Source organism: Eriocheir sinensis, unplaced genomic scaffold (assembly GCF_024679095.1).
Source record: "Eriocheir sinensis breed Jianghai 21 unplaced genomic scaffold, ASM2467909v1 Scaffold61, whole genome shotgun sequence".
NCBI lineage: Eukaryota > Metazoa > Arthropoda > Malacostraca > Decapoda > Varunidae > Eriocheir > Eriocheir sinensis.
The window spans coordinates 262,501-284,279 of NW_026111954.1; the positions used below are offsets into that span (position 1 = coordinate 262,501).

The following is a 21,779-nucleotide window of genomic DNA, read 5'->3' on the forward strand; positions in this document are numbered from 1 at the left end:
GCCTCAAATACTTTATTGTAGAAGGACAAGAGATTGGTGAGGCATGACCTACCTTTCGTGAACCCATGCTGCGAGTCATGAATTAAGCTATGTTTCTCTAGATGCTCCCGAATGTTCCCGGCTATTATGGACTCCAGCATCTTGCCTATAACCGATGTTAAGCTAATTGGGCGATAGTTTGAAGCAGCTGACCTGTCCCCCTTTTTGAAAATCGGCGTCACATTAGCTACTTTCCATAGGCTGGGCACATAACCAGTATTTACCGACATCTTAAAGATGTCGGTTAGTGGGTCACTGAGTACATCACCTAATTCCTTTAATACCCTCGGAAATATCCCGTCAGGACCTGGCGACTTGTTCTTCTTAAGCTTATCTATCTCATCCTGAACTACTTGCCTGGTAATGATTATATCCCTCAATTTATCGCCATCCCCGCCCTCGTACACCTGAACCCTTTCCGGAATAGTTGTTCGATCCTCTTGTGTGAATACTGAAAGGAAGTAGTCGTTCAACAATGTGTTCATATTTTCGTAATTTTCTACTAGCTTGCCTGTGTTTGTTTTCAGCGGTCCAATTTTCTCCCTTGTTTTTGTTCTATACATCTGAAAGAAGCCCTTAGGATTACTTTTCGCCTCATTTGCTACTTTGATCTCATAGTTCCTTTTTGCTACCCTGGTGTTCTTCTTCACTAATCTAGATAGTTCGACATACCGGCCCCTGAGATGTGTTTCACCATTCTTTATTTTCTGATAAATTCCCTTCTTTAACCCTATCTCGTGTTTTAGTCCACGAGTCATCCACTTAGGGTCAATGTTTTCTTTTCTAAGTGTTCGCTGTGGTATATGCTGTTCTTGCCCCTCTACTATTACTCTAAATTATTGTAAGACAGTTCTACCTGGTTCTCCTGGCACTCCAACCCACAGTTCTGGCACTCATGAATCCCTAAATTATCCCAGTTTACCCCTTCAAGATGTCTTCGAAGCCCCTAGTAATTTGCTCTTCTAAAATCTGGCACAAACATTGGGTTTGGTTCGCGGGTTACCGACCAGTCTTAGCTAAAGCGAACCGTTCTGTGGTCACTATTTCCTAACTCTCCGCCCACCTCCAACTCGTGTAGCAACTTTCCATTATTAGTTAGGACTAAGTCTAATATGTTATCTCCTCTGGTAGGCTCAGTAACTACCTGCTTAAGGAAATTATCTTGTATAACTTCAAGAAAATCCTCGGCTTCCAGGTCACCCACTAGGTCTTCCCAGTCTATATTCCTGTAATTAAAGCCCCCCATTACGCAGACATTTCTACTCCTACTCGCCCTGCCAATCTCCTGTAGTAATATACTCGTGTCCTGCCTGTTAAGGTTGGGTGGCCTGTACAGAACTCCTAGAGTTAGTTTTTCTTTCCCTTTGTAACGGCGACAGAAGAGAGAGAGAGAGAGAGAGAGAGAGAGAGAGAGAGGATTTGTGACACTCTCTCTCTCTCTCTCTCTCTCTCTCTCTCTCTCTCTCTCTCTCTCTCTCTCTCTCTTTGTTGTTTTCTTCCTCATCTCATATTCTTTTCGCCGTCCTTTCTGCTTCTCCCTTTCCTTCTTATTTCTTTGTTTCGTCCAAGTGTCCCTCTTCTTCTCCTTGCCTTCCAGTCCTTGCCTCTCCTCTCTTCCTATAGTTTTGTTTCTCTCATTATTTTCGTCATTTTTTACCAGCACAAAACTCAGGAGCAACTTGTGAACTGTTTTTCGCTTTGGTCTAACTAACGCCGCATAACTTGAGTGCACCAAATCAATTCTCTTTGTTGTTTAGTATAATGTCAATGTCTTTTTTTCCCTCCTTGTGAATCATATCGGTTTCCTTGAATTTATCTTTTCTTTGTTTTATCAATTTCCTGTTTTCCTGTTTTCCTTATCCTCCGAGCCCCTCGATCCCCTTTTTCCTCTCTCTTCTTCGTTCTGTACTTTCCTCCTGCCTCCTTTTCCTCTTTCCCTGTATCTTCCTTTTCCTTGTTTCCTTGTTTCTTCCTTTTTTGGGGGGGAAAATGACACTGAATAAAAAAATAAAAAATTACAAAATACAAACTCGAACACGAAAAAAACCTTAGTGTCAGGATGGTAGTCCCTCCAGCATTCAGTATGCCAGGTCTCAAGTAGCTGCACCCACACTTACGGCAGGCTTAGTGCATCCTATGGTGATGCGGCTACAGATATTACTGGGAAGTCAGCGGGGCTGACCCTGTACCTTGCCGCTTGTGTGCCAGGCCAGGAGGTCACACACTACGTCCTGCTACTAGTGCCTACCGCCCACAGGCCACTGGGACCTGTCTGAGTTGGTGGGCTGCTTCATTAACAATAACGTTCTTTCAGCTGTGCTCAGTGAGTATCCTGCATTTGCCGCTAGATTGTAGTTCATATGTTCAGTCCCTTATGTCTGCTCCCCTGACTAACTCAAGGCCTTTATTCTTTTAGCACTTGTCCCCTGCCATTGTATCTTTTCAGTTTCCTTCCTGGTGCTACGTCCACATGTATCCTTAGCTGTACAGTCACACCCTGTACTGCCTGGGGGTTGGGATGGCATGCTCCTCCCTTCCCCTTGTTGTTTACTTGCAACATTAAACTAGCAATCAATCAATCAATTTCATATTTGTTATTCGTCTATATTTTCCTCTTTCGTTCCGTACTGTGTGTGTGTGTGTGTGTGTGTGTGTGTGTGTGTGTGTGTGTGTGTGTGTGTGTGTGTGTGTGTGTGTACAATATCTTGACGTCATATCCGGTTTATGCAAAAAGAGAGAGAGAGAGAGAGAGAGAGAGAGAGAGAGAGTACTTTAACTTCCTTTCTTTCACTTTCTCCTCCTCCTCTTTTGTTTTATTATTCATGTTTTTTTCTTTTCCTTTTTTGTGTCCTTTCCTGCTATTCCCTTTCCCTATCACCTCTCTCTCCTCCTCTTTCTTCTCCTCCCCTTCTTCTCCTCTCCATATCTGTCTCATCCGCTTTTGAGTCATATCTCTCTCTCTCTCTCTCTCTCTCTCTCTCTCTCTCTCTCTCTCTCTCTCTCTCTCTCTCTCTCTCTCTCTCTCTCTCTCTCTCTCTCTCTCTCTCTCTCTCTCTCTCTTCAATGTATTTCTTAATTATCTACCTTATCTAACGCCTTCCTTGTATCTCTCTCTCCACTTATAACATGTACGTCAGGAGTCTGCGCGAGGCCATGGAATCACCGTAGTAGTGGTAGTAGTAGTAGTAGTAGTAGTAGTAGTAGTAGTAGTAGTAGTAGTAGTAGTAGTAGTAGTAGTAGTAGTAGTAGTAGTAGTAGTAGTAGTAGTAGTAGTAGTAGTAGTAGTAGTAGTAGTAGTAGTAGTAGTAGTAGTAGTAATAGTAGTAGTAGTTGTAGTAGTAGTGGTGGTAGTATAGTAGTAGTAATAGTAGTAGTAGTAGTACTAGTAGTACTACTACTACTACTCAACTTTAATGTGTAGGGTCAGGTGCATTAGTAAAATTGTAAAGTGTTGGCGAGGAGCAATGGCAGTGGAAAAATAAACAATCATTCTAATATTACCGTAAAGGTAGAGTAAGCATATGTAAGTATATGTCTGTGTGTAGGTATATGGGGGGAGACAAGAGTCAAAGTGGGGTCTACTACTATTGCTCTATTCATCACCACAAATAGCAACTAAGATACACTAGCATGCATAATGGCACCGAAATGGAGCCCCCTCAATGTTGCATTTGTTCGTCTCGAAATCAAAACTGTGTTCAATGCTCGTGCGTAAGACGAGGCCAGCCCTGTGTAAACTGTAAGAGAGGTGGAGATTGTCGAAACCCAAACAATCAACGGCAGGATGTGGAAAATGGGGAGCAACCACAAGTGGTGCTGGGTGGACAGGCCAATGAAGGCGCTGGAGATGATCAGGTGGAGGGGGGTGCAGGTGGCGAGAGACAAGGGCAAGGTGACCAGGGTGAGGACGCCTCGCGCGAGCTCCGCTTCTGGCAGAGGTGGACACTCGAGGAGACAGAGGAGTGGGTGCGAGACGCTTACAATCATGTGGTAACGTTTTCTTCCAATAACGTATTTGAGGCCCCGAGATGTAACGCCACCAAAACCTTGATAGAGGAGAAAACCTACCTCATTAGAGCGTACAACAACTCCACGCAAATCGCCCCCTACGCTTTAAAGATTCTGGCCATACTCCACCTCATATGCCAACGGACTCACAAAAAGTCGAAACAATCTGAGGACGTGAAGGCGGTACAAAGAAGAATGGAGCTGTGGAGGAAAGGGGACGTCCGGAAGCTACTTGACGAGGCTAAAACACTGCAGGAGAGACTAGGCAGACGTAACAGTCGCAAGAAGGACAGTAACGACAGGGCTAGAAACTTTGCTGACAAGATGAGACAAGGCAAAGTGGCCATGGCAACTAGATCACTGTCAATAGAAGATGAGGCAGCGGGAGTCCTTCCCATGACGGAAGAGACACGCCAGATCCTCAAGGACAAACATCCAGATGCTAGACCTGCACCCAGAAATGAAGTTCCTTGAGACTACACCCCACCGCATCGAGTTGTCTTCGACCATATTAGCGGTGACGTGATCTGGAAGCACGCCCTTCACACGCAGGGAGCGGCTGGACCATCAGGCTTGGATGCCAAGGGGTGGAAACACCTCCTCAGTAAGAACATCTTTGGTAATCCAGCTATGGATCTTCGCGACGCAATAGCCGCCCTAGCAAGAAAATTGGCGTCAGAGAATTGCCAACACCTCGAGCCTTTGATGGCCTGCCGGCTCATCCCGCTGGATAAAAAACCAGGCTGTCGCCCCATCGGGATGGGGGAGGTGCTCAGGAGGATCATAGGCAAGGCTGTCATGGAGGTGGTGAAGGACGACGTGAGGAAGGCGGTGGGAAACCTCCAAGTGTGTGCTGGTCAGCAGGCTGGATGTGAAGCGGCCATTCACGCTGTCAGGAGAATGTTCGAAGACCCAGAATGCGAGGCGGTGCTGATGGTGGACGCTGCAAATGCGTTCAACAACATCAATAGGGAAACAGCACTGCACAACATCAAAATCAAGTGCCCTATATTCGCCCAATATATTGAAAATACATACAAGGAACCTGCCAGACTGTTCATCAGCAGTCATAATGACCAACGACTTGGAGACCCGGTGGCCATACAATCCTCAGAGGGCACCACCCAGGGGGACCCAGTGGCCATGGCAATGTTTGCCCTGGGAATGATGAAGCTGCAGGACATCATCCGCCATGAAAACACCAACGTCAAACAGGTGGCGTATGCGGATGACCTCACCGGGGTAGGAAAGTCTGCAGACCTCAGGAAATGGTGGGACCTCGTCAATGAACATGGCCCTAAAATAGGGTACCATCCCAACGCCACGAAGTCTGTGGTGATTGTAAAACCAGAGGCATACGATCGGGCCAAAACAGCATTCCAGGGCAGTAACGTGAAACTATCAGTGACTGGAGAAAGACACCTCGGGGCAGCCATTGGAACAGCTGAATACAAAACCGAATATGTGAAAACGGCTGTAAAGCGCTGGGAGTCCGAACTGCAGAGACTGAGCGAGATCGCCAAAACAGAACCGCAGGCAGCCTACGCAGCATTTACGTACGGTGTCAAGCATAAATGGAACTACCTCATGAGGACAGTTCCTGATGTTGCTCCGTTACTAAAACCTCTGGAAGATGCTATCAGAAACACCTTCATACCGGCGATAGCAAATGGGAGATGTCCCAGTGACCAGGAGAGAAGATTGCTGGAGTTGCCGCCAAGAATGGGTGGGCTCGGCATCACCAACCCGCAAAATCTGGCTGAGTCTGAATTCGGGAACTCAATCCGAATCACAGCCTCCTTGACCGGATATATTACCAATCAAAATGAAAGGGGAGAAGACAACCCTCAAGATATTAGGTCACTCAGGAATGAAATCTCCAAAAACAGAGAAGGAAAACAGAGAGACACTCTGAGTGACCTAATGAGAGAACTCCCAGAAGACACAAGGAGGAGGACAGATATTGCACAGGAAGTGGGCGCTTCAAACTGGCTAACCACACTACCTATCAGGGCAAAAGGCTTCAACTTAAACAAAAAAGAATTTACTGATGCCCTTGCCCTCAGGTATGGCTGGCCAGTGGATGGGCTCCCAAACATGTGTAACTGTGGCTCACCCTTCAACCAAAATCATGCCATGACATGCAAGAGAGGAGGTTTCGTCTGCATGAGACATGATGAAGTAAGAGACGTAACAGCTCAGATGCTGAAAGAAGTCTGCCACGACGTGACTGTGGAACCCATGCTGCTCCCTCTGCAAGGCGAACACCTCGCCAGACGCACCGCTAATGTTTCGAAAGAAGCACGAGTGGATGTTAGCGCCAGAGGGTTTTGGACTCGTGGACAAAGGGCATATTTTGACATAAGGATCTTTGATCCCATGGCCCATTGCCACAGAGACCTGACCCTTGATGCAGCCCACAGAAGAAACGAACAAGAGAAGAACAGAGCATATGAAGAAAGAATACAGAATGTGGACCAGGGCTCCTTCACCCCGGTAGTATTCACGACGGCAGGAGGGATGGCACCAAGGGCGCAGAGCTTCTACGCAAGACTCGCCGAAACACTGGCGGAGAAGAAACAACAGCCAAGAAGCAGTGTGGTCGCCTGGATGAGATGCAGGCTGTCCTTCTCCCTCCTGAGGTCAGCCTTGGTCTGCCTGAGAGGAACCAGGTCACCTGCACCCAAAACCACCCGCATTGCTGACCTGGACTTTGAGGCGACGGTGGTTGATAGTCGTATCAACCACAAGCTCTGTTAGCCTAAAAATAAAATGTTTAGTAAAGTTTGTAATATTAAATAAAGATGGTTGTCGGCCACAGTCATTGGCGGGGTGGGGCCAATGAATTGCTTTGTGAAAGGATATGAGAAAATATACCGCTCACAACGCAACTCTAATAGATGGAGGCCCGTACTAGTAGAAAAAAAAAAAAGTAGTAGTAGTAGTAGTAGTAGTAGTGGTGGTGGGAAAACCCAGAGCTAATCAGATAGAAGAAGAAGAGGAGGAGGAGGAGGAGGAGGACAGTGTAAAATGAATGTGTGTGTAATTCACCACGGCCTGATCACGAGTTGGACTCGCAATCGCCAGCAAGTAGCCTTCAGACAAGCACAGCGCCTTAACCGACTGAGCTACGGAGCGGTGTGTGTGTGTGTGTGTGTGTGTGTGTGTGTGTGTGTGTGTGTGTGTGTCAGGGATGGAGTATTCGTATTCCTATTCGAATAATTATTGATATGAATCAAAGTATTCTCATTCGTATTCGAATACAAAGGAAAAGTATTCGTGTTCTGCGAATAATCTGACGAGTACTCCAACACTTATTATCATAAATAGCAGGCGGCCGTTGTTCCTTACAAGTCGATCCAGCCTCCTGCGTGGGCGGACGTGTACCTAGCTAGTGGTCGGGCACAGTACGGGTTCAGGCCGGAGCGCATGTTACTGGTGCACAACTTTAGGACAGTGGCGCTGTACGTACTACCCAGTTACGCCAAGAAGGTATTTTTTAATGGAAACTTTTCAAGTACTCACGAATGTATTCATGAACACCTTCAAGAAGTACTACTCGTATTTGTGTGTGTCACAGAGAGAGTTTACAAAGATTTACAGAAAATCAGACCACACAGACCCCATGGTCCAGACAAGGTGGTCTATCCTTAAACCTAAGTGATTCTACATTAATCAGAAGGCTCCAAAACGCTGCATTTCTACTCTAGTTGATATTAAGTTCAAGGAAGTGAGTCGAGTTTGTTTTTAAAGGAGTCAATCATGTTACACTGGACCACTGACGGTGGGAGCTTATTCCATTCTCGCACTACAACGTTGGTGAAGAAAAATTTGGTGCAGTCTGAATTTACTTGTCTACATTTGAGTTTTATACAATTGTTCCTCGTTCGCAAAGTGTCATCGATCATAAACAATTTTGTTCTGTCTACAATCGTGAAACCATTAAGTATTTTAAAACATTCGATCAGTTTTCTTTGGAGGCGGCGTTTCTCAAGAGAGAACATGTTAAGGGTGGAAAGCCTTTCTTCGTAAGATTTGTTGCGCAAGGAAGGAATCATTTTTGTTGCCCGACGCTGAACACCTTCTAATTTAGCAATGTGCTTTGCATGGTGGGGAGACCAAAACTGTACCGCATATTCCAAATGGGGTCTGACTAAACTATTGTAGAGCGGAAGTATTACATCTTTATTCTTGAAAAAAAGTTTCTTTTAATGCAGCCCAACATTCTATTCACTTTATTTGCTGCATCGATACATTGATGTGAGAATTTGAGGTTTGACGCGATATTGACCCCCAGGTCCTTAACGCACTGAACGCTTGTGAGTTTAACGCCGCCCATTTCGTAATTGAACTTCTTATTTCTTGTTCCAACTTGAAGGACCTGTCACTTGTCTACGTTAAAGGGCATCTCCCATCTATCCGACCAAGCTGAAATTTTGTGCAAATCCTCTTGGAGGCTTTGCCTGTCTTCGTCAGTGAGAACCTAGTTACCAATCTTTGTGTTGTCTGCAAATTTACTAATGCGATTATTGAGTCCAGCATCCACATTGATGATGTAAATAATGAAGAGCACTTGGCCAAGAACCGAGCCCTGAGGGACGCCACTAGTGACCGGCGCCCACTCTAAGTTTAATCCGTCAATTACCACTTTTTGTTGTCTGTTGCTTAACCAATTCGCGATCCATTGGTTTACTTGACCGTCAATACCTACTTGCTTTAATTTGTAAAGTAATTTATGATGTGGGACTTTATCAAACGCTTTCTGGAAATCAACGTAGACTTCGTCCAATGATTTAGTTACGTCATAAACTGAGAAGAGGTCGTTGTAAAAGGTCAATAGGTTTGATAGGCAGGATCTTTTGTTACGGAAGCCATGTTGTGAATCCCCAATTAATGAGTGGCTTTCAAGGTAACTCAAAATTTTGTCTCTGATTATGCTCTCAAGTAGCTTACCTACAAATGATGTTAGACTAATGGGTCTGTAATTACCTGGTACTTTTTTGTCTCCTTTCTTAAAGTGTCACGTTAGCCTGTTTACAATCCGAAGGGACGATTCCTTGTCGCAAGGACATATTGAATACGGTTGTGAGGGAGGAGAGTATTTCGCTCTTTGTTTCTCTAAGCAGTATAGGATATACTTTATCGGGTCCGGGACTTTTATTTGTTTTAAGTGAATGAAGTGCTTAAAGGACTTCATCAGTTGTTATCTCAAAATTAGGCAATGCATGCTCGAGATTTACATTAGTACTGGTGCTGGTGGTAGTGGGAGGAAGACTTAGTATTAATCACCGAGGAAAAGTAACTGTTTAAGAGGTTTGCAATGTGTTGGCTGTCAGTCACTAGTGCACTGTCGCTGTTTGTTAAAGGTCCATTTCCATTTCTGATCACCTTTCTGTTGTTTATATAAATGAAGAAGGATTTCGGATTATTTTTACAGTTGGTTGCAATATTTTCTTCATATCTACGCTTTGCCTGACATACTAATTTTTTTACTCGTCGCCTGGCATCATGATAAAGTCTAATGTTTTCGGGCGTGCTGGATTATTGCAACTCACTTTATTATGGCCTTCCTAAATATCTGCTGAAGAAACTACAACTTATTATGAACAGAGCTACAAGGCTAATAAAGGGTCTGCCCCCCGTGAGAGAATAACACCTGCACTTATAGACTTGCATTGGCTACCCATTAAGGCACGAATAGTCTACAAAATATGTCTTGACTTATCAAGCAACGCGACTTGGTAAACCTGGATATTTTAGAAATATTCTACAGGATTTTCATTTGGACACCACCATGTCAGTGAGACACAGTACAGAACGGTATAGACTCTATGAGCCTAGGGTCAACCTGGAACTGGGTTTCAGAGCATTTGAGAAGAGTGCCCCGCGGCTCTATAATGAGTTACCCGGGGATGTTAAGAACAGTGACAGTCTGGCAATCTTCAAGAAGCGCTGAAGACTCACTTATTCACTAAATCCTACGACTTAACAAATATGAGGATTGAGGACAACTTTAGGTGCTAATATTACTGTTATAATGTTAGCGGCCCTGTGGAGCGCTGCTACGGCGGCGGACCGGGGCCTGAAACCTCATCAACGGTAAACGGTAGCAACGGTAAACTTACACTTATGTACAAGATCACAAACACTCACATTGACATTGACCCACACACATACCTACACAAGGCAAACAGTCAACATACTCGTAACACACACATCCGTAAATACCAAACATATCACACTAACACTGACACATACACGCACTCATACTTTCCACGCACCATACGTGACTGGAACAGCCTCCCTCAACAGACTGCGGTACAATAGACTCATTCAGAAAACAAATACACACTCACTTGTCACCACAACACATCAACATTAACAATTACACTTGATTCACTTCCCTCCCCTGCACACCCGGCTCCCCCGTCCCCAACAGCCAACACATATATGCGTGTTATGCACCTGTACAGGCGCATTATTCGTCCAGATCCAGATCCAGATCCAGATCATCTCTCTCTCTCCTCCTCCAATTCTTCCCTCCTCTCCCCCTCCAGTACTCACCCTCCTCTCTTCTCTCCAGCCGTATCGCTTTGTAACGTCCTCCTCCTCCTGGCCCTCTCTTGTTTATTCACACGCACTTTGCTTGTCAATGGCACTATTTCACTTAACTGTCCTCACTTCAATACACTGCAAGGTTATCTTATTATCATTATTTTCAACCAATATTTTCTCTTTCTACCACCATTTCTACCGTTCTGCCACAATCTACCGGGCGCTAACCACCACCCAATCGTACTACCAACATCCGTCTATACCATTCTACCGCAATTATCTTCTTAGCATTATTTTCAACCAATATTTTCTTTCAACCACCATTTCTACCGTTCTGCCACAATCTACCGGGCGCTAACCACCACCCAACCGTACTACTAACATTCGTATACCATTCTATCGCAATTCAACCAGCCGCCATTCTTATTTCACCGCGAAAAACACCATTTTCTTAAACGTTTTCACGGCACGGCCACCTCCCGAAGACGTAACTTGCCCGCCATGGCGTGGAGGCGACGGGCCTAACGATATTTACCTTCCCTCCAGCACTAATTAATCTCTTTACCTACCACTCATTATTTTCCTATCATTGCTATTATATATTGCTTATTCACCACTTTACTAAATTTTGTAGCATTAATATACCAGGATTTCCGCTTGTGGAGGGAAGGAGTAAGGGCGACGGGTCTACAATATTTACCTTTTTCTTCTCAAATTTCTCCTTTTTCTCCGTTATAATGATGGAAGCGGGGATACCTACCACTGAAGACTTTAATTATATAAAAAATCTAAACTGAACGGCTCCTGACACCCTAATATAAGTAACAATAGCGCTAATAGGTACAATATGTTAATTTCCTTTATTCTCTCAATATATCCTCCTTCATACTCGGTGTTAAGAGCAAGGAAATGAATATAATGAACAAAGATATTTTATGAGCCATTAGAATAGCAAGGAGAGAGAGAGAGAGAGAGAGAAAAAATTATTCACAAAGACAAAAGACATCTGTGAAAAAGACTTGACGTCCGTCACCCTTGATAAAAAAAAAGTCACCCTTGCGGCAAATCCCCCTCCGTCCGCTACGCCGCCGGGAAGATCAACAGAGTAATAAAAACTTTCAGCGCTATAAAACACAAACTCCTCCCGGACACTTTGTATTAAAAAGGTAAATCTACTTTCACAACTACGAGAAGGATCAAGTTCAAGCCTCCAGCCGAGACACTGACTGCTCACTTTCACAACTACGAGAAGGATCAAGTTCAAGCCTCCAGCCGAGACACTGCTCACTTTCACAACTACAAAAAGGATCAAGTTCGAGCATCCAGCCGAGACACTGACTGCTCACCCGCGCCGACCTCACCCCAAACCCGTCGCTGGCCCGTCTATGTCTTCAAGAATTACCCGGACAGCCTCGAGGGACCGCTTGCAATTAAACAGTAGCAAGGAAATAAAAAAAAAGGTAAATGCATTTTCTTACAAGCTCCCATTTTCCATTTTAAAGGTGAAACTCTACCATAATAGGGCGAATGTATCTGTCTTACGAGAAGGACGGCACGGCAGCTCAAGGGAAAAAACAAAATGAAATAATAAAAATAAAAATAAAAATAAAATTTGAATAGAGTAAAAATATGGAGGAGATAAAAAATAATGACAAAAAATAAATAAATAAATAAATAACGGAGTAAAAATAAACCTCAAATCAAGAACGAAAAAAATAGAAAAAAAAGGAATTAAGGAGGAACATGAAAAAGCTCGCCGTCACCCGCAAGCAACACCCAGCAAAACAACTCCTCAGACCGTACACTCACCCACCGCTGCCAGACTACCGCACTCCGAGCATCACATTTTCCTCCTCCTCTAACAATAACGTTCTTTCAGCTGTGCTCAGTGAGTATCCTGCATTTGCCGCTAGATTGTAGTTCATATGTTCAGTCCCTTATGTCTGCTCCCCTGACTAACTCAAGGCCTTTATTCTTTTAGCACTTGTCCCCTGCCATTGTATCCTCCTCCTCCCTCCATTCCCTTGTTTCCTCCCCTTCAATCCATTCACAGTTGATTAGTTAATTATTATTATTATTATTATTATTATTATTATTATTATTATTATTATTATTATTAGTAGTAGTAGTAGTAGTAGTAGTAGTAGTAGTAATAATAGTAAAAGTAGTAGTAGTAGTATAGTAGTAGTAGTAGTAGTAGTAGTAGTAGTAGTAGTAGTAGTAGTAGTAGTAGTAGTAGTAGTAGTATCAATGGCGGGGAGACTGCTTCACGGCCCCAACTTCCTGTGTGATGGGAGCCGCCGCCCCGCTGTGCTACACGTGGGAATACCCCCGTGGTGTGTGCCGAGAGTTGGAATGACAAGCCGGAGTTATTTTTAATAATAATAATAATAATAATAATAATAATAATAATAATAATAATAATAATAATAATAATAATAATAATGATAATAATGAAAATAATCAGTGTGTGTGTGTGTGTGTGTGTGTGTGTGTGTGTGTGTGTGTGTGTGTGTGTGTGTGTGTGTGTGTGTGTGTGTGTGTGTGTGTGTGTGTGTGTGTGTGTGTGTGTGTGTTCACTCTTTGCCTGTCTGAAACTTAGTCTCTCTCTCTCTCTCTCTCTCTCTCTCTCTCTCTCTCTCTCTCTCTCTCTCTCTCTCTCTCTCTCTCTCTCTCTCTCTCTCTCTCTCTCTCTCTCATAAAATCTACACATACCATTGTGTTTTTTTCCAGTGTGTGTGTGTGTGTGTGTGTGTGTGTGTGTGTGTGTGTGTGTGTGTGTAAATTGTTATGTACGCAAGTGTATGTGCATATATTTTCGTGTGCGTGAATTTTATGCGCGTTAAAATTTATGGGCGTAAATCTGTGTTATCCTGGAGAGAGAGAGAGAGAGAGAGAGAGTATACAATTTCTCAAACCTTATGGCCAATAAACATATCAATATCAATCTCTCTCTCTCTCTCTCTCTCTCTCTCTCTCTTATGTATATTCATTAATTTTTTTTTCGTTTTCTCCCTTCTTTTATTTCCTCCTTTCCTTCCTTCCTCTTCTCCCCCTTTCCTCCTTTGCTTCCTTTCCTCCGTTCGTTCTCTTCTCTTTTCTCTCTCCCTCCTTCTCTTCTTTCTTCCTTCCTCTCTTCATATTTCTCCGTCTTCTCTCTCCTCCTCTCCTTCCTTTTTGTCTCATTATTTTCACACACACACACACACACACACACACACACACACACACACACACACACACACACACACACACACACACACACACACACATGTTCTTCACTAATGACCCCTAGTAATGACCTGTTGCCCTGTTCGTAATTACGCAGAGATAATATACGGACTGGAAGGCGACTCGCTCTGATGGTGATCTGATTTTTTCTTCTTTTTTTTGCCTTCCTAAGTGACTCCAATGGTTAGATTATGAGATGGATGGCAGAGTCTTCTTACCTTCTTCTTCTTCCTCTTCTTCTTCCTCTGTTTCTGCTTCTTTTTCTTCTGCTTTTTCTTCTTCTTCTTCTTCTTCTTCTTCTTCTTCTTCTTCTTCTTCTTCTTCTGCTTTTTCTTCTTCTTCTTCTTCTTCTTCTTCTTCTTCTTCTTCTTCTTCTTCTTCTTCTTCTGCTTTTTCTTCTTCTTCTTCTTTTTCTTCTTCTTCTTCTTCTTCTTCTTCTTCTGCTTTTGCTTCTTCTTCTTCTTCTTCTTCTTCTTCTTCTTCTTCTTCTTCTTCTTCTTCTTCTTCTTCTGCTTTTTCTTCTTCTTGTTCTTTTTCTTGTTCTTGTACTTCTTCCTCTGTTTCTGCTTCTTTTCTTCTGCTTTTTCTTCTTCTTCTTCTTCTTCTTCTTCTTCTTCTTCTTTTTCTTCTGCTTTTTCTTTTTCTTTTCTTCTGCTTTTTCTTCTTCTTCTTCTTCTTCTTCTTCTTCTTCTTCTTCTTCTTCTTCTTCTTCTGCATTTTCTTCTTCTTCTTCTTCTTTTTTTCTTCTTGTTCTGCTTTTTCTTTTTCTTCTTCTTCTTCTTCTTCTTCGTCTTCTTTTGCTTTTTCTTCTTCTTCTTCTTCTTCTTCTTCTTCTTCTTCTTCTTCTTCTTCTTCTTCTTTTTCTTCTGCCTCTTCTCTTTCGTCTTCTTCTTTCTTTTCCTCTTTTTATTTTCATTTTATTTTCTCCTTCGTTTTCTTCTCTTGTCTTTTTTTCTTTTTTTCTTTCTCTTTTCTTCTTCTTTATCGTTTTCCTCTTTTTTTCTCATTAGTTTCTCTTTCTTTTTCATTCTTTCTTCTTTTCCTTCTTCTTCTTCTTCTACTTTCTCCCTCTTGCTCTTCCTTTTTTCTTTTCCTCTTCCTTCTCCTTAATTCTCCTTCTTCTTTTCTTCTTCTCTTTCTTCCTCTTTTTTTTTCTCTGTCTCTCTCCCTTTTTTCAACTTTTCTTCCTCTTATTTCCTCTCTCTCTCTCTCTCTCTCTCTCTCTCTCTCTCTCTCTCTCTCTCTCTCTCTCTCTCTCTCTCTCTCTCTCTCTCTCTCTCTCTCTCTCTCTCTCTCTCTCTCTCTCTCTCTCTCTCTCTCCCCTTTCCTTCTTCTATCTCATCATCATCATCGTCATCATCATCATCGTCATTATCATCATCATCATCATCATCATCATCATCATCTTCTTGTGGTAGTAAATATTTTCACTCATGTTATCGGCAGCGGAAACACATCCTGTCCTCAGCGCTCCTTTGTTGTCTCCAGGGAAGGTGTTCTCTCACCCTCTCATGCCAACTATTTCCAAAGGCAGAAAAGAATATCAATCGGGTTTTCATTCGGGTTTCATCACGTTCAGGGTACAGGAGAAGGGTCAAACTATCACCAGGGTCTTTAAGCAGTTCCTGGAAATGACCCAAACTCCCACGAGAACGGTATCAAATATGTGTTTCCTGGGCGCCGCATCGCTTGAGTATATGGACGTGTAGGGAAAGGTTGGCCGATCCCTTCTTGTGAGTTCACGAATACACTCTGAAGCAGATTAACCGAACGAAGATTAAAGGGAATGAGACGTGAAATTAATCATAGGAGAACCGAGAGGGAGTTTACGACTAACACCTGTTGATGCCGCGTTTCTTCCATTGTATTCTTTTCTTCTTCATTCTTCCCTTTCGTCTCCATTCTTTTCTGGTTATTTCCCTTCCTTTCGCCCGCTGCTAAGAAGACAAGGGTAAGGGTGTCGCAGGCGGCGCCATGTCAAGGCGTGTGCATGTACCCGCGCGCAACATCCTGCCCCAGTGCTTGAAAAAGGAGGAGAATGATCTACGAGCTCCAGTGTCTCCCTCTTCGTGACGCGAGTGGTCGCTGCTCGTTGAAATATCTATCCAAGCTGGGAAGGGGCTCGCACGACTCGATCCCTATACACACACACACACACAGACCCCCCCCCTCCACACACACACACAGACGCACACACACACACACGGTGAGCCACGATGAACACCAGGCTGTCCTTACTCATGGTGTTTCTAAAGTCATTGTTGCCCGCGCCCGGAGCCTCCCTCACCCCAGGCCTGGACCCACGCTGCTCCGCCCATACTACCATCTCGGAGGATGATCAATGGGCGAACATTGGCACACTGCAAAATCTGAAGCTCGGCTGGGGTATGGACTTGTTCGTGCACCCCGACCCAGGCTTCAAGGGGGTTAGGCTCGTGGCGGCGGGCGATGGCTGGCAGCAGGACGCCTGGTTCACGCTGGACAACACTTGCTTCCCTCTGGACGCACGGTGGTGGAGGTTGTGGGGAGGTGTATGGAAAAGGAGGAACGATGACAACAACAATGATGGCTTTCTTGACTTTGTTGTACGGACTGGTGATTGTTATCTTAGGTGCCGCAGAACAGGCCACTTCCTTAATGCCATGAATGTTACTGTTGTGGCTCACGGGCCCTCAAGGTGGAGATTATCGCACCCGCCGATGCCATGCACTGTAGAAGGATACAAACAAGACAGATACTCAAGGATAAACTGCACCTCCCACCCCACCACCACCACCACCACCACCACCCCTACAACCACCACCACCACCACCCCTACAACCACCACCACCACCACCCCTGCAACCACCACCACCACCACCCCTGCAACCACCACCACCACCACCACCACCCCTACAACCACCACCACCATCGCCATCATAGTCGTGCCGGTGATGATTGGTGTTGCTGTTGTTGTTGTTCTGCTAGTGGTGCTGACGAAGTGTTACTGGCAGCGAAGGGTAAATCCAGGTAAATCTCTCTCTCTCTCTCTCTCTCTCTCTCTCTCTCTCTCTCTCTCTCTCTCTCTCTCTCTCTCAAGAGGAGAAAGCAGCTAAAGGGCAAAAAACAAATGAAATAAAAAAGCCCGCTAACTACTTCTCAAGTAGTGTGTGTGTGTGTGTGTGTGTGTGTGTGTGTGGAGAGAGAGAGAGAGAGAGAGAGAGAATTTAGTATAAAGCAGTAGTAGCAGCAGTAGTAGTAGTAATAATAGTAGTAGCAGTAGTTATAGTAGTAGTAGTAGTAGTAGTAGTAGTAGTAGTAGTAGTAGTAGTAGTAGTAGTAGTTGTAATAGTAGTTGCAGTAGTAGTAATAGAAGTAGTAGTAGTAGTAGTAGTAGTAGTAGTAGTAGTAGTAGTAGTAGTAGTAGTAGTAGTAGTAGTAGTAGTAGTAGTAGTAGTAGTAGTAGTTGTAGTAGTAGTAGTAATAGTAGTAGTAGTAGTAGTAGTAGTAGTAGTAGTAGTAGTAGTAGTAGTAGTAGTAGTAGTACATAAGGACATCAGAACGCAGGAGTCTACAAGAGGCCGGTAGGCCTGTACAAGGCAGCTCCTTTGACCCTAAGCTCCCGTGTATCTAACCCCACCTAATATCGCTGTCCATGAATTTATCTAGTCTATTTTTGAATGTGACAATTGTATTGGCACTCACCACATGACTGCTAAACCTATTCCACTCATCCACCACCCTGTTAGTAAACCAATTTTTGCCTATGTCCCTGTTGAATCTGAATTTATCCAGTTTATACCCATTACTTCGTGTCCTACCCGGTTCTCTTACCAACAAAACCTTATGAATGTCTCCCTTATTAAAACCCTTCATCCATTTATAAACCTCGATCATGTCTCCACGCACCCTTCGCATTTCTAGAGAATGCAAGTTTAACTGTTTGAGTCTTTCCTCGTATGGCAAGTTTCTCAACCGCTGAATCATCTTAGTCATCCTCCTCTGCACCGATTCTAACATTTTGATATCCATTCTATAGTAAGGTGACCAGAACTGAACCGCATAGTCAAGATGAGGTCTAACTAATGCTAAATATAGTTTGAGGAAGACTTGGGGGTTCTGTTGCTTACGCTCCTTGAAATAAATCCCAGTACCCTATTAGCTCGATTTCTAGCTTGAATGCATTGTGCCTTTGGACGGAGATCAGAGCTCACTAAGACCCCTAAATCCCTCTCGCACCCAGACCTGCTTATGAGAGTGTCATTTAAGCAATAGTTATGTGAGGGGTTGTTCCTACCTACACTCAGAATACTGTACTTCCCTACATTGAACTCCATCTGCCATTTATCCGCCCAGTCATACAATCTGTTGAGTTCACCTTGGAGAATACTAGCGTCCTGATCCGACTCAATTACTCTACCGATCTTGGTATCATCTGCAAATTTAGTAACATCACTACTAATTCCTGTATCTAAGTCATTGATATAAATAATAAACAAAAGTGGACCTAATACCGAACCTTGTGGGACCCCACTCGTAACACATCCCCAGTCAGATCTTTTACTATTGATTTGCACTCTTTGCTTCCTATTGCTAAGCCACGCCTTGACCCAGTTCAAAACTTTACCCTCTACTCCGTGAGCCTGTAATTTAAGCAACAGTCGTTGGTGAGGAACTTTGTCAAACGCTTTACTAAAATCAAGATAGATTACATCATAATTTTCATCTCTGTCAACCGCCTCAAATACTTTATTGTAGAAGGACAAGAGATTGGTGAGGCATGACCTACCTTTTGTGAACCCATGCTGCGAGTCGTGAGTTAAGGTATGTTTCTCTAAATGCTCCCGAATGTTCCTGGCTATTATGGACTCCAGCATCTTCCCTATAACCGATGTTAAGCTAATTGGGCGATAGTTTGAAGCAACTGACCTGTCCCCCTTTTTAAAAATCGGCGTCACATTAGCTACTTTCCATAGGCTCGGCACATAGCCAGGATTTACCGACATCTTAAAGATGTCGGTTGGTAAATCACTGAGTACATCACCTAATTCCTTTAATACCCTCGGAAATATCCCGTCAGGACCTGGCGACTTGTTCTTCTTAAGCTTATCTATCTCATCCTGAACTACTTGCCTGGTATTGATTATATCCCTCAATTTATCGCCATCCCCGCCCTCGTACACCTGAGCTCTTTCCGGTATAGTCGTTCGATCCTCCTGTGTGAATACTGAAAGGAAGTAGTCGTTCAACAATGTGCTCATATTTTCGTAATTTTCTACTAGCTCCCCTGTGTTTGTTTTCAGCGGTCCAATTTTCTCCCGTGTTTTTGTTCTTTACATCTGAAAGAAGCCCTTAGGATTACTTTTCGCCTCATTTGCTACTTTGATCTCATAGTTCCTTTTTGCTATCCTGGTGTTTTTCTTAACTAATCTAGATAGTTCGACGTACCGGCCCCTGAGATGTGTTTCCTTATTCTTTATTTTCTGATAAATTCCCTAGTAGCAGTAGTAGTAGTAATAGTAGTAATAATAGTAGTAGCAGTAGTTATAGTAGTAATAGTAGTAGTAGTAGTAGTAGTAGTAGTAGTAGTAGTAGTACTGTTATCAGTCCCAGCATGTCCTCGCCTCACCCACAGATGTGAGGATGCGATTCCAAAACGTCCCGGCGTCCGCCAGCGAGAGCGTCGTGGTCGAGAACAGCCTGTACGAGACCTTGGACAACACCCGCGGGACCGAGGTGGTCGAGAACAGCCTGTACGAGACCTTGGACAACACCCGCGGGACCGAGGTGGTCGAGAACAGCCTGTACGAGACCCTGGACAACACCCGCGGAACCGAGGTGGTCGAGAACAGCCTGTACGAGACCTTGGACAACACCCGCGGGACCGAGGTGGTCGAGAACAGCCTGTACGAGACCTTGGACAACACCCGCGGGACCGAGGTGGTCGAGAACAGCCTGTACGAGACCTTAGACAACACCCGCGGAACCGAGGTGGTCGAGAACAGCCTGTACGAGCCCTTTGAAAACGTGAGGAAGCCGCGGTAAGGGAGAAGGAAATGGAAGAGGGAGATGAGCAGCAAGCGTGAAAACATGGCAGCAAAAGCCTGTCGGCTCATCACGAGGCTGCTTCTCTTTTTTTTTTTTTCAACGTTGAGGCCTATTGCGCCGGTAGGCTTCTTCCCGGTGGATCCTGATGGTCGGTCCAAGGCTTCTTCCCGGTGGGTCCTGATGGTCGGCGCAGCCCGTTCTGGCGCAGGCGAGTGTTTATATTGGCGCCATCTTGCATTGGCTCATGCTGCCCTCCCGGAGCTCATCTTTAATCTTAGAATCTAGAGTCCGGGTTGATAGGTGGTCTTCTGGACAGCATGTGGGTAGTTTTAAGCCACTCAGCGGCGGCTGAAAAATCCCAGCTTGGTGGCACCGGGCGGGGATTGACCTCGCGTCCTCCTGAACGCGGGGCCGTCTTGCTATCCATTCAGCCACTGCCTACCTTTAGCGACAGTGTTAATCAGTTCGTCACCACTTGAGTGACCTGCGGCTATGGGGTGGGCGTGGCGACGCACCCCCGGTTTATGTCCCCATTGATTGGCTGATTGGCGCATCGTTTGAAGAAAGGGGAGGAGGACGAAAAAGAAGAAGAAGAAGAAGAAGAAGAAGAAGAAGAAGAAGAAGAAGAAGAAGAAGAAGAAGAAGAAGAAGAAGAAGAGGAGGAGGAGGAGGAGGAGGAGGAGGGTGAGATTTATAACGCGGTTGCCTGCCTTATTACTGGTTCAAAATGTTAGGCGGGGACTTGAGGGGACACGGAAAAGTTTATCACGTTTGAACGCGGCCATGGGGACGTTGGGGCGCTGACGTGTGCTGAGAATGATGACGAGAAGAAGAAGAAGAAGAAGAAGAAGAAGACGACAACAACGACGACGACGACGACGACGACGAAGAAGAAGAAGAAGAAGAAGAAGAAGAAGAAGAAGAAGAAGAAGAAGAAGAAGAAGAAGAAAAGCCTAAGTAGCAACACTGCTGTGTGTTCAGTCTTGTCAGACAAGTGTGGTCAGTACACTCAGTGGGTTCAAAATCCATAACGGGCGTATTAAACAACGGAAGATGAGGGTTTGGCCGGCATTATAACAGCCAATGATATAGTTCATGAAATGGCCTGTACTACACAGGGTTGGGTCCGAATACATGGACTTGGACTTGGCCTTGGACTTTTGTGCTTGTGCTTGGAGTATGAAGAATCAATTGTACTAGTACTTAGACCCGAAGTATTTGAAAAATACTAAGTACCTTCAAATACAAACAAGTACATTGTATTTAATCAAAAGTTATACCGTACTGTGTATAGATTCTCGTGCATTTTGGGATGACACTACTGGGTAAATACGTACATTGAGTGTTTATGATATTGCAGTGCAATAATAATATTGTTATGGCTCATTAATGTGTATATACAAAAACTACTAACATCGTAAATCTCGTGTTTTACGAACCTGTGGCAGGAACCCTTTTATCACATCAAGTACTTGTACTTAAGTACAATGACGTGTACTTGGACTTGGCCTTAGTACATAGCAAAGTGATTGTACTTGTACTTGAAAAATATCCAGGTACTTGGACTTGGACTTAAGTCTTAAGTATTAAGACTTAAGTCGCCTGTACTTGGACCCAACCCCTGGCATTTGCATTTGCATTTGCCGCTGGATTGTAGTTCATATGTTCAGTCCTTTATGTCTGCTCCCCTGACTAACTCAAGGCCTTTATTCTTTTAGCACTTGTCCCCTGCCATTGTATCTTTTCAGTTTCCTTCCTGGTGCTACGTCCACATGTATCCTTAGCTGTACAGTCACACTCTGTACTGCCTGGGGGTTGGGATGGCATGCTCCTCCCTTCCCCTTGTTGTTTACTTGCAACAATAAACTAGTAAGCAATCAATCAATTTCATATTTGTTATTCGTCTATATTTTCCTCTT

General features: G+C 44.2%; 1 protein-coding gene across 14 annotated transcripts in view; it reads left to right on the top strand.

Moving 5' to 3' along the window:
- The window catches only part of LOC126993385 (uncharacterized), a 47,750-nt gene extending 26,644 nt beyond the window's left edge, over positions 1 to 21,106 (top strand). For 8 of the 14 annotated variants that reach the window (XM_050852444.1, XM_050852448.1, XM_050852445.1 and 5 more), the window contains 2 exons: positions 19,651 to 19,752; positions 19,804 to 21,106. In XM_050852444.1, the coding sequence (XP_050708401.1) occupies positions 19,651 to 19,752; positions 19,804 to 19,857 (156 nt within the window). In that variant the 3' untranslated portion in view covers positions 19,858 to 21,106. Of the gene's footprint in view, positions 1 to 16,696; positions 16,843 to 18,997; positions 19,600 to 19,650; positions 19,753 to 19,803 lie in introns of those variants that run through there. The other 6 variants (XM_050852451.1, XM_050852449.1, XM_050852446.1 and 3 more) reach the window with 4 other exon arrangements.
- Positions 21,107 to 21,779: the final 673 nt, after the last annotated feature.